Source organism: Pezoporus wallicus, unplaced genomic scaffold, assembly GCF_028554395.1.
Source record: "Pezoporus wallicus isolate ANWC-B61680 ecotype Strahan unplaced genomic scaffold, APGP_CSIRO_Pwel_v1 contig_13696, whole genome shotgun sequence".
NCBI lineage: Eukaryota > Metazoa > Chordata > Aves > Psittaciformes > Psittacidae > Pezoporus > Pezoporus wallicus.
The window spans coordinates 1-13376 of NW_026635673.1; the positions used below are offsets into that span (position 1 = coordinate 1).

At 54.4% G+C, this 13376-nt stretch overlaps 1 protein-coding gene across 1 annotated transcript; it reads left to right on the top strand.

Moving 5' to 3' along the window:
• Window positions 1-9: 9 nt before the first annotated feature.
• On the top strand, window positions 10-4973 carry LOC130592729 (nuclear receptor subfamily 2 group F member 5-like; the record flags this gene model as incomplete). The annotated part of the gene is made up of 3 exons (XM_057397262.1): window positions 10-268; window positions 3612-4142; window positions 4659-4973. Coding segments are annotated over 3 exons (1065 nt in total), but the record flags the coding sequence as incomplete, so codon positions are not given.
• Between the last annotated feature and the right edge of the window lie 8403 nt (window positions 4974-13376).

The following is a 13376-nucleotide window of genomic DNA, read 5'->3' on the forward strand; positions in this document are numbered from 1 at the left end:
CCTCTTCCTCCCGCTCCTCCTCCTGCCCCCGGCGGCGGCGCGGGGCGGGCGGTGGGGCCGTGCCGGGTGTGCGGGGACCGGGCGAGCGGGAAGCACTACGGGCAGGTGACCTGCGAGGGCTGCAAGAGCTTCTTCAAGCGCTCGGTGCGGCGCAACCTCGCCTACAGCTGCCGGGGGGGCCGGGACTGCCCCGTGGAGCAGCCCCACCGCAACCAGTGCCAGTACTGCCGGCTCCGCAAGTGCCTCCGCGTGGGGATGCGGCGGGAAGGTGGGGCGACCGGAGGGGAGAGGGGTCGGGATGCGGCGGGAGAGGGAGAAGGGATGGGAAGGGTAAAAGGGTGGAGAGGAGATGGAGAAGGGATGGGAAAGGAGAGAGGGTGCAAAAGAAGAGGGTGGCAAATAAGGAAAGGGGACGGAAAAGGAGGAGAAGGGATGGAAAATAAGGATAGAGCATGGAAAAGGAGAGGGTGGAAAAGAAGGGGAGAGGGTGGAAAAGGAGAAGGGATGGAGAGGGGGTGGAAAAGGAGAAGGGATGGAGAGGGGGTCTAAAAGGAGAAGAAGAAATGGAAAAGGAGAGAGGGTGAAAAAGAGGGAGAAGGGATGGAAAAGAGGGTTACAGCATGGAAAAGGAGAGGGTGGGAGAGGAGAAGGGGTGGAGAAGGAGGAGAGAGGATGGAGAAGGGATGGGAAAGGAGAGAGGATGGAAAGGGAGGAGAGGGGATGGGAAAAGGAGAGAGGTGTAAAAAAAGGAGGGAATGGAAAAGGTGAAGGGATGCAAAAGGAGAAGGTGGAAAAGAGGGAGAAGGGATGGAAAAGAAGGATAGAGCATGGAAAAGGAGAGGGGATGGAAATGATGTGGTGGAAAAGAAGGGGAGAGAGAGGAAAAGCAAAAGCAGGGATGAAAAGGAGGAGGTGGAAAAGATAAAGGGATGGAAAAGAGTGGGTGCAAGAGAAGGATAGAGGGTGGAAAAGAGGGACAGAGGGTGGGAAAGCCAGCACAGAGGGGAGGTAAAACTAGGGGAGAGGCTGGAAAAGGCCGGGAGAGCAGGAGAGAGGAAAGTGAGAGTGGGAGGAAAAGGTGGGGAAGAGCCAAAGGGAGCAAAAGAATGAAAGGAAAGGGAAGAAAAAAAGAGGAGGAAAAAGAGGGAAAGTGAGAAGGAGAAGTGAGGGAGGGGATGCGAATGGTGTGGACAAAGGGAAAGAGCAAAGTGGGAGCGGGAGAGCTGGAAAGAGAAAGGAAAAGAGCAAGGAAAAGGGGAGAGAAAGGAAAAGAAAGTGAAAGCGGGTGGGAAAGGAAAGAGAAAGGGAAAAGGAGGAAAGAGAAAGGGAAAGCTCCTCTCCCTCTTCTCTTTCATTCCCCCTCCATTCTTTTCCCTCCCTGAGCCCCTCAGTTTGGGAAGAGAGCCCCAAATCCAGGGATCCATCCCTGAATCCCCCTGGCCCAGCCCCATCCTTCTGCTGTAGTTGTTGGCTTTTCCCATGGGAAAGGCTCTGCCACGGGAACACGGCTATTCTCTCACCCAGTTATATCCTCTTTTCACTTTGAGCCCAGTTCGGGCTCGGGTTTTAGCTCTGGTCTATGCTGAGATGGGGCCAATTGACTTCTCCTCTCCATTAAATGTTAAAAAACTCGGGAATAATACAGATAATTCTTTAAAAGATTAAGAATTCCACTTTTTGGGAGCAGTATCCGGTAAATCTGACCTAAATTAGTCCAAATACCTCACATAAAACCCCATTTCAAGCTTCCAGCGACATCCCTGTGCCTCCAACCAGCCCCAGCACCGCATATTGGGTTGATCTGATTGCGGGTTTAGCCCCAAAAGTAGGTTTTGGGGCAGTTTAAGCCCCAAATGGGGCATCGGGGCATCCTCAGCATCAAATCTCTGCCGTGCAGCATCCTCCCCGATTGAATATGGACCCGGCGGGGGGAGTCCTGGTTTCTCGTCAAGGTGCTTATTTATACACTCAGTGTTTAGAAAGGATTATAACAAGGGCTTAGGCTGGGTTTAGCTGCTTAAAGCAGGGATTTATCCTGCATCGGTGGCAATGGCACCCAGAAAAATCACCTTTTTTAGTATCCAAACCCAAAGAAAAAGGGCAAAAACCGACAAGTTTGTTGTTTTTTTTTTTTTTTAAGCAATAAAAATAATAGCAAATAAATCAGAACAATTGGGATAAAGGGGAAAATTCCCGCTGGGAGGAGGGGAATGGCCAGCCTGGCTCGCACAAATAAATGGGATTTAGGTGGGAGAAGCTCAGGGATCAAGTCAGCTCAAGCCTAACTCTCAATTCTCCCTGTTTCTCCCCCAAAGTCCAGTTAAATAGGTTTGGGGGGATTGGATTTTGGGAGCAAGACCCAGTCGTAGCAAACCTCTGCCTGCTTGGTGCAGCCGGAGCCAGGGATCAAATCCCAGGGATAAAAAGCCCCAGTCCAGGCAAATTCCCTGAAGGTTTTGGGGCTCGGGTTTGGGGGGTTATTTTGTTGTTGGTTTTCATCTTTAGTTCAGAATTGCCACAAGATGCTGGTTCCCGATGGGATCTGATGGGATGGGACCTGCCACGGCATTATTCCCGAGGCAGGGACCCTCATTCCCTGCATCCCTCTTAGCTCTGTTTTTGGGGGGCTCCCAGTTGTCCCCCGATGAAGCTGTTGGGTGAATGCTCCGTGTGCCCATGTTCAAGCTTCCCATCCCCTTCACTGGCGCTGGCTGCTCCTTGCCTCAGTTTCCCCACCCGCTCAGGGATGCTCCAAACCCACCAGTTCATCACGATTCCCCTTATCCCGGCTTTCCCAGCTGGGAATCGGCACCGAATCTGGCACCAAATCCAGCACTGAAAACTCAGGAGCAGTGTGCTGCTCTGGAGCATTGGGATGGTGTGAAAGGGGTTCAAGGGTGATGCAAAGGGGGGTCACGGTGATGTAAAAGGTGCTCAGGGTGATGCAAAGGGGTTTGGGGCATTGCAAAGGGGGTTTAGGGGTGCAAAGGGGGGGTGAGGAGAGGGTGCTGCTGAGCAAAGAGAGCATTTGGGGGGAGTCTGGGGCTGCATGTCGAGGTTTGAGTGAGAGCAGCCCCCGACCCCCCGATTCCACGAGATCCCAACCCTGCAGGAGCTCCATTCCCTGGGGACCCCCATTCCCGAGTCCTACCGCTGGTGACACTGGGACCATCGCGCTGCATTAGGCTATGCCAGGCTCAGGGCCAGGAAGAGGAAGAGGAAGAGAAGGTGGCCGAGGCCCCCCTTCCCACAAGAAAAACCAACAACAATCCAATTGGGGGGGGAGTTAACCCCATAGTGGGAAATCTCAAGGGATGGGACCTGAAGGGGAGCTCCTTCCCCCCCCTCCTCCCCAGCATCTCTGTGGGTACCCTCATTAGCACCAGCAAGGGGGGGGTTGGACAGACCCCAGATGCGATGTGCCTGTGGGAGCTGGTGGAGCAAGGGCATCACACGGAGTAGGGGGGGCTGTCCCCATCCTGGGAGGCACATCCCCTGCTCTAACGGGCCGAGGCACCCCAAGGGACCCCTTTAGCCCGCACCCTGGGCGCACACAGGGACACGCAGGGGTGTTGGCACGGGGGGTGCTGACCTCCTGCTCCTCTCCGCAGCGGTGCAGCGGGGCCGCGTGGCTCAAGGTCCCCCCAGCCCCGGGCAGTGCCCTGCGCTCCCCGGGGACCCCTACGGTGGCCGCGGCTGCTTGAGCGGCTTCATCTCGGTGCTGCTCCGAGCCGAACCGTACCCGCCGGCTCGCTACGGCGCCCAAGCCCTGCACCCCGGCGTCGTGGTGGGCATCGAGAGCATCTGCGAGCTGGCGGCGCGGCTCCTGTTCAGCGCCGTGGAGTGGGCCAAGGGCATCGTCCCCTTCTTCCCGGAGCTGCCGCTCTCGGACCAAGTGGCGCTGCTGCGGCTGGGCTGGAGCGAGCTCTTCGTGCTGAACGCGGCGCAGGCGGCGCTGCCCGTGCACGCCGCGCCGGTGCTGGCGGCCGCCGGGCTCCACGGCGCTCCCGTGGGCGCTGACCGCGTGGTGGCCTTCATGGACCACGTCCGGCTCTTCCAGGAGCAGGTGGAGAAGCTGAGGGTGCTGCAGGCGGATGCTGCCGAGTTCGCCTGCCTCAAGGCTGTGGCCCTCTTCAGCCCCGGTGAGGGAGGCGGGGCTTAAAGGGGTGTGGTTCTGTGGGTGGGGCTTGGTGGGGTTGGGTACCAAGGGGGTGGGTGCTTGGGTCCGATGGGTGTCGATGGGTGTGCAGGCAATGAATGGGCTGGGGATGGGGGGGGCGTGGGGCTCAATGGGAAGTGGGAAGGGGGGGCAGGCATCAATGGGTGTGCAAGGGATGAATGGGCTGGGGATGCGTGGGCGCGGGAAAACGGGGCGTGGTTTAAAGGGGTGGGGTTTAAATGGGTGGAGTCAAACGGGGGGGGCTCCAAGGAGCTTAATGGGGAAAGAGGGGGGATGTCAAGGGGGGAGCATCAATGGGTGCAGAGGGGATGAATGGGATGGGGGTGGGTGGGTGCGACTCCATGGGGCGGAGGTTTAAGTGGGGGGGGGGGGGGCAAGGAGGGCGGAGCTTAACGGGGTGGGGTCCCAATGGGACCGAATGGGCGGGGTTTAACGGGGCGGGGCTCGGCGGGGCCGTGCCTCAGTTTCCCCCGCGCAGACGCGGCGGGGCTGTCGCAGCCGGGGCGCGTGGCCGGGCTGCAGGAGCAGGCGCAGGTCGCGCTGCAGGAGCACGTGCGGCGGCAGCACCCGGCCCAGCCCGGCCGCTTCGGGCGCCTGCTCCTGCGCCTGCCCGCGCTGCGCAGCGTCCCCGCGCCCGGCATCCAGCGGCTCTTCTTCAGCCGCCTGGTTGGGGAGACCCCCATCGAGACCCTCATCCGCGACATGCTGCTGGCCGGGGCCAGCCTCAGCTGGCCCCATGGAGCCATGCAGTGATCCCAGCCCTGCCGTGGGATGGGGAGCCCAAAGATGGGGACAGCGAGGATGGGACCTCAAGGATGGGATCCTAAAGATGGAGGCATCAAAGGTGGGGACAGCAAGGATGGGACCTCAGGGATGGGAGCCCAAAGATGAGGGCATCAAAGATGGGGACAGCAAGGACGGGAGCCCAAAGATGGGGCACCAAAGATGGGGACAGCAAGGATGGGAGCCCAAAGATGGGGCACCAAAGATGGGGACAGCAAGGATGGGACCTCAAGGATGGGGGCCCAATCATGGGGACACCAAAGATGGGGACAGCAAGGATGGGACCTCAGAGATGGGAGCCCGAAGATGGGGCACCAAAGATGGGGACAGCAAGGATGGGACCTCAAGGATGGAAACCCAGTCATGGGGACACCAAAGATGGGGACAGCATGGATGGGACCTCAAGGATGGGATCCTAAAGAGGAGGGCAGCAAGGATGGAGGACACCAAGGATGTGACCTCAAGGATGGAAGCCCAAAGATGGGGACACCAAAGATTGGAACCCAGTGCTGAGACTCCAAAAATGATGGAACCTCGACAAGGGGATCCCAAAGATGGAACAGCGAGGACTGGACCCCAACGATGGGACTACACAGATGGGGACACCAAGGCTGGGACCTCAATGATGGGATCCCAAAGATGGGGACATCAAGGATTGGAGCTCAGTGATGGGACCCCAATATGGGGTGACAAAGGATGGTGTTCTGGGGTCCTGATGTAGAGTTTTGAGTGTGAGATCCCATCAGTTCTGCTTGGAATTCTTTATACATTTGATTTCCTAATTTATTTGTATTTTTAAAAATTTTTTACTGACATTTTTACACTTTTTATTTTGATTTAACATTTGAATTTAAATTTATTTTTGCTTAGTTTTCATTCCTTTTTAATTTTTATTTTTAAAATTTTATTTTATATTCCCTTTTTAATTTTAAAGTATATAAATTTTTAATTTAAATTTATTTATTTATTTATTTCTAATTGTAAAGGTTTCTACTTTTTTTATTTGATTTTTTATTTTCTACTTCAGTTACAAATTAAGTTTGCATTTTCCTGTTTGATGTTACTTTTATTTATTTGTTTTTATTTTTATGTTATTGTTTCTGTTTTATATTTTTATTTTGTTTTTATTTTTAATTAATTTTTATTTTTTCTTTAAAGTTTTTACATTTTTCATTTTCTTTTTTATTTCATTTCAATTTTTATTCTGATATTTCTGATTTCATGGTTTTATTTTATTCTTTTTAGTTTTTTTAATTTAATTTTAAATTTTTAGGTTTTAATTTTCTTTTTTAATTTTTCAGGTATTTATTTTAAATTTCAAGGGGTTTCCTAATTTATTTTATTTTGGGAGGTAAAAAAAAATCGAATTTGACCAATTCCACACTTTGTTTTGGTTGTTTTTTTCCTTGCTTGGGGCTGGAATTGGCAGGAATTGGGGCTGGAATTGGCAGGAAATGCCGGTGTCAAGCCCTGGGGCCTCCATCCATGTCCCCCCCGTGTGCACTCAGCTCTGTGCATGTGTGCACGTGTACATGGATGTACACGCAAGCATCCACGTGCGGGTGCACACATGTGTTCAGGGTGGGAATGGTTCACTCGGGGATTTATTGGGTCCCATTCCCTGTGTCCTTTTCCCATCCTTAGGTCCTCAGCCCTTCCCTAATCCCATCCTCATCCTCCTCCACATCCCTAATTCTCATCCAGCCCCAGCCCCACCCTTATCTCTTTTTCTGTTCCTATCCTCGTCCCAATCCCACCCCCATTCCTGTCCCTTATCCTATCCCCATCCCAACCAATGCAAGCACGAAGGGCACAATCCTGTTTATGTGCTGGCAGGGATAGGCTGACGATGGCAGAATTGGGATGGAGAGACCGTGGTCGGGAGCAGTGGGATGATGTTGTAGTGAGGCTGGATTTGGGGCCCAGCCCTTATAGTAGACAGCAGAGAATCCACCTGGACACAACGCCTGGGGCCTCCTGCCCCAGGCTCTCACCCCTCAGAGGAGCTCAGGGGGGGTTTCCAGCAACCTTAATTCCATCAACCCCTTGGTCCATCCCTGCTGGCTCCTGCATCTGCAGGCCTGGTATCAGGCCAGCCCCTTCCATGCCTATTTCCCCACCAGCTCTGGCTGGGAAAAGCCAGATAATAGGGAGGGAAAAAGGGGATGGGAGTGAAAATGAGAGGTCCTGGCATGTGATGGGATGTTCCACGGCACCGGTGTGTCCTCGCGGATGCGCCAAGGGTATCCATCAATCTGGAACAGCGCAGCTGCCCCTTCCCGTAAATGCTTCTTAATTCCTGCCAAATCACTGCACAATTCCAGGACATGGAAATCAAATGACTCCATTGCCATGGACATTTATTGCCTCTGGGGAGTGACAGGATGAAGAATCACTTGCTGCTGATTGGAAAGGGCCATGGGGAGCATTCCAGAAGGACAGAGCTGGCACCGAGATGTCCATCCCAAGGCCTGGCAGGTGGGACACTGGGGACAATGTGGAATGGATGGGATGCTGATGCCGGCACTGTGGATGGGACAATGATGTCCCCTGCCTTTGGCCATCCCCAATCCACATGGATCATCTGTGGCTAATAAAACCAGTGCTAGGGCTAAGAAATCCATCATGGATACAGCATGTGAGGTTAACATCCAAGAAATCAGCCCTTCATCCTGGCTTTTATCCCCGTGCTGGGAGGGTAGCATGCACTGGGATGTCCATACCCATTCCCACAGGACCTTATTCTGTTTTTTTCCCCTCATCATGGCTTGGGCTGTTCCTCTCCATGGTGCAGGGGGGAGATGGGGATCAGTCGTGAAAGGGATGGAGAGAAGGAGGGATGGACAGACACGGCATCCCAGGAAAACCAGGACATTCCAGGTGCTTCTGCAGCCTGCCTGGACCCCCTTCAGCTCAGCTATGGGTGAGATTCCCCACTGGAAACTTATTCCAAGTCCTTCCCAGATAAAAATCCATCCGGCCCACTCGCTTCAACCCTCCTGGTCCCGACCCCGGGAACAGGGATGGAGCCCGGAGAGGCAGCCAACAGTGAGATGTGGCATTCCCTGGCTGGGAAACCATTCCTAAGGGGGGATAAAGAGGGCTATTGGACACCCGGCTGCAGCGTGGCTCTTGCACGGGCAGGGAAAGGTCAGGCCCTGGCTGGTTCGCTATCGTTAGCGAAGGCCAATTCAATCACAGCGCTGGTGGATGAATCACTGCGGGCAGAGCAGGCTCTTCCCTCCCTCCCCGCCTCAAAGGTTGACAGATTCCAGGCTTCCGGCCACTTTGCCAGATCCTAAAGGACGCGGTAAATCAGCGGCGCGCTGCCCATCCATCAGCCTGACAGCCTGAGGAGCAGGGGCACCGCTGCGAAAGGGCAAGGGCTGAGCGGGAATGGCAGCGGGATGGACAGGCTGGGAAGTGTCAGGGGTGAGCTAAGAGGGATGGAGTAGCCTCAAACCCAGCCCTTGGTGCATCCAGATCGTGCCTGAAGCTGCTTCTCCCATCCCGATGGGATGCTGGTACCAGGGGAATCCATGGGAATCAAAGCCACGGTTCCAAACTGGGGTCCAGTGGGGAAAAGAGAGTTCCTGCCCATCCCGGATGCTCCAGGCTCCTGCTGTCACCCCGTGATTGGATGTGGATGGGACATCGAATACGGGGGTGGATTCGGCAGAGCTGAGGAAAACTGAGGAGCAAATCACACAAAGCAGGATGGAGCCCACCCATGGGGAGACAAGAAGGATGGAGCTGGACAAGGGGAATCTTTTCTTCCCTTTTTATTCCCTCCCTGCTTTTCTCCTTGTTTTTAATCTCAATCTAATAAAAAGGGGGGTGGGGGGTGGGAGATAAGAGCTGCCAGGGCCAATTATTCCCATTATTCCCATTCATTATTCCCAGGAATCTCTCACCCTCACTTCCCCTCAAACACTGGCAAAAGAGATGAGGGAGGGGATGGATATTAAGGGAAAAGCTTTGGTGGAAACCAAAGTTGGATCCTTCACACAACCCCATCCCCACTGTGGGGGACCCTGGGCTGGATGAGACCACCCTGGGGTGATGGGGTGGGTTTGGGATGTGGCTTTGGGTACCTCCATGTCCTTGGGTGTTCCCACTTGGAAGTGGGATGCTCTGGCTCTGTGCTGGGTGCTGCTGGGGATGTGCCTCAGTTCCCCCAACTCTGTACAGAGGCAAAATTCCCTGTAACCCTCGAAAGGGAAAAGCAGGAGCAGCCCCAGGAGCCAGGATCCCCCAGGATAAAGAGGGAAGAGTTTAACCCCACATTCCTTTGGGGACCCATTAAAGCAGGATGGATTCAGGAGTGGATTTGGGGAATATTGTCCCATGGCAGCTCCTGGATGCGGCCCCAGCACAGGAGAGTTTGAGCCCTTCCTCCACCCGGATGCATGGCTGGATCCAGGAGATGGAGGGATGGAGGGATAACTCTATCCCTGAGCGCCCATTGGATCCCACATCCTGGAGCAGCATTAAAACACCATTGCCACATCTCTGCTTTCCACCACCTGCTCCTCCCATTACTTGGGTTTTCTCTCCCTTCCCATCACTGTTTTGGTGATTCCAGCCCAGCCTTTCCCACCAGGAAACATCAGGATAACTCATGGGATTCAGGTAATTCAGATCATTGCAGCTGCAAATCCGCTTCCTCATTCCCTTCTTTTGTGCTCCCTTTGATTTAAACCCAGGAGGGTTAAATCCATCTTTTGCTCCTGTTTACAAATCCCGAAGTAACCTTTATCAGAAGCCATATTATAGGAAATCTATCCAATTCCTACAATATAAGGACAGGGATACGTCACATCGACGGGCTCGGAATGTACAATGAGCAGCTTTGGATCGGAGCGGGATGTTGAGCTCATACATGGAGATGAACACCCCCCTTCAGAGGAGATTCCTGCCCTGTGGAATGAAGGAAGAAATGGTATCCTAAATTGAATGAATAAATAGGAATGAAATACCCCCTCATTGCTTTTAGCTCCCAAGCTCGTTGCTCTAAAGAGGAAACTTGGTTTGAATTTCCATGTTTAGTTCCCCCCCCCAGATTCCAAGTTTTTCCAAGGGGAAAAACTCCAGGCAACAACGTCATCCCAAATCCAAACTTTCCAAGGGTTTGGATCCTTGGATCCTTTCTCCTCTATCCCTCAGCATCCCGGTGTTCATCCTGCTTCCCTCCCTCTGGCTGCTTTTGGCACCAGCTCAATACCGCCTTCCCAAATCCCATTTTCCAAGCCTTCATCCCGTTTTCCTGCCGGCATTTGCTTCGTGGGCATTGGATAATGTATTTTTTTAATGGAAGACTCGGCTGCACTAAAAAGATCTCTCGCAGGGATAAAACCAAGGAGATGGAAAACCGACGGGAGCTAACCTCAAGGGAACAGGAGAACAAGGGCTGATGCGGTGGGAGGAGGCTTTCCCAATTGGAACAGAAGGCTGTCCCCGCTTGCTTCTGTTTTCCATGTAATCCTTATTTTTGTAAGGCAGAGGGATCATCCTGGCTGGAAAACTTCCTTGGATAATACCAATCGGGGCGGGGGGGGGGTCCTTTGCCATGGAAGGGGCAGGCAGGGACAGGCAGGAACAGGCAGGAACAGGCAGCAGCAGGCAGGGCCACAGGCAAAGCGCTGCTGCCACCTCGCGTTGCCGCGGTCCTCGCGTCCCCAGAGATCCCAGATGCACGATCCCAGTATCCCAGATGCAGGAATCCCGGTATCCCGAATGTACGATCTCCAGCATCCCACACGCACAGCTCTCAGTATCCCAAATGCAAGATCCCAGCATCCCACATGCACGACCTATGGCAGTGGATACCTCCCAGTCCCCCTGGGAAGCAGTGGCCGCATCCAGCTCCCAGCTTTCCTTTAGCTTCCCCACCAGCAGCTGCTTATCCCAGAGCAGGAACCTGGAGCTTCTCTGGGAGCATGGGATGCATCTCGGGAGCATCTTGGAGCTGTGTCCAGGCGAGGGCAGGGGAGCAGGATGGGGGCTTCCTTATGAGAGATGCCAGTTCCACATGGAAACAGCCTCGGGCTGCACCAGGGGAGGTTTAGGTTGGATACTGGAAAGTTTATCCACCTAAAGGGTGCTCAGGCACCAGAACAGGCTGCCATCGGAATGGTGGCATCACCATCCCTGGAAGTGTTCCCAAACCATGTAGACGAAGCCCTCAGTGCCATGGGTTAGTGGTGGGGAATGGCTGGACTGGATGAGCTTCAAGGTCTTTTCCAACCTCATTCCATGATTCTACGGATGTCCCATGGAGAAGCCCATGGGACTCGGGTTGCACTTCAAGCAGGGTGGCTTCTTCTCAAGATCTCTCTCCAGAGGTAGCACCACAATTCCTGGTCCTCCTGGTATCCATCCTTCTCTTTGAGCTCCTGAGAGAGGGAATTCTCTGGGCTGCAGGAACCTGGAGGAAGTTTCACCTCCATCGGGTTTCCCATCTCCCTCCTCATGGAGCAGTTGCCATCCCACACACGCTTTGGGAAGCCTCTGGCTCTCCCTCCCTTCTCCCTTCCCCACTGGAATCCGCCTTTCGGGATTACTGGCTATTTTTAAAGCCTTCGCCCCTCTCCTGACGGACCGGGCTGGCCGGGAGCTCAGCTGTTTGCTGCTCCCTCCGCACCAAACCCAGGGTGTGACTCCCTCCTTGCTCCTGCCTGGAGCCAAACCTGTGCCAGGAACCAGGAATTGCATCCGGAGAGTCTGGGGGCTCATCCAGTGGGATTTGCTGGGGTAAGTGGAGCACCTTGGAGGGAGGGATGGGGGATTTATGCCAAACAATGTGGAAAGAAGGGTGGGTGCTTTGGAATGGAGCAGGCACCGGAGAACAGCAGGATCCTCTCTTCCATCTCTCTGGAAAACCCTGCCTTCCCCAGCCTGCTCTTCCCATCCCAGTCCTGGCCCTGCAACTCCCGTGGGATGCTGTCTGCCACACCATGCTCTAAGGAGCATAGGGATGACACTTCCAGGCTCCAGCCTCAGGAGCCTGACTCATCCCGCTCGCACAGGGATGCTCAGGAAAGGCTGGTGGTGCTCTTCCTGATGAGACCAGTGTTTGGGGTGGCAGATGGGTTTGATCTGATCCCTCTTTAGATGCATTTTGCTGCTTCCCATGGGACATTCCGGTGGGAAACCCATGGGAGTGCACCAGGGCTCCTGGCTGCAGACATGGAATCAGCCAGCTTAGGATCATCCAGTTCTCCATTGAGGATAACGTGGGTATGATGATGCCAGCATTTGCTGACCCAAATGCTTTGGGCCTCCTACACCTCCTGCTGATGAAGAAGTTGGCTTTCGGATGCGGATTGATCATGGATGCTCTTGTCTTGGTACCAGGATCCGTGTTTCATGGACCCAGGGATGTGCATCTGTAACACTGATTCCAGGGGCATCCCAAAACCGTGGTGTCTCTAAGTGGAAATATCCCCTTCCCTTATCCTAATGGAGCTGGGGGGGGGGATACCGAGAGGCCACTGCTCTCACTGAGCCCACATGGTCCTGTCGGCTCTTCCCAAAGAATTCCCACCTGCCCACCCCACATGTAAGTGATTCCCTCCGGCAGCAGATGGGAATGATCCCAGGAACCCCAGGCACGGGCAAGGACCTCGGGGGCCCGCGCCCGAGATGGGTGCTGTGTTTTAAACAAGATGTTTTCCACTCCCGGGTTATTCCCTGTTACCGGGTAACACATTCCCGGAGCACAAATACGGGGCACGGAAAAGAGCTGCAAAGGCTTTTGCACCCCCTGGAGCAGGACAAGCAGGCATCTAAAACCCCCCCTCCTCCGGCAGCTGCTGATGTAAATCCCAGCTGGGATTCAAAGCCAGGCTGGGATTTAGCCTTTGTTTTTCATTGCTGTACCCATTGCTCCCAAGGAAGATGTGCTACTCCTCAGCCAGCAGCTCCAGTGCCCAAAGGGGCTGCAGGAAACCTGGAGAGGGGCTTTGGACAAGGGCCTGTAGGGACAGGACAGCCAGAAGTGCCATGGATCCTCAGTGGATCAAAAAGTCCATTTCCCTGCAAGAATGCAGCCGGGCTCTTGGGAAGCCAATGGGCACGTCCTGGTGTCCATTGACCCCTGGGGCCACCTTTGGCCAGTGCTGTGTTTGTGTGCAGGCCTCTGGATAAGTGTTCCCTGTGGGGTAACATCCCATAGAGAAAAGCACAGCACTTCGCCAGCCTCATTCACCCCATAGGGGTGCAAGTGGAGGGTGGCAAGGAAGGAAAAGAGCCAAGGAGTGGTGTGATCCCAGGAGCCCACCTCTTCCATGGGCGCCCACCTCTTCCATGGGCTCCCCCCTTTGCCACTGGCCGTGTCCCTCCTCCTGCTGCTCTTGGCTGGGTTTGAGCCTGGCTAAATTTAGGTGGATCTATTTCAACACCATCCCCTGCC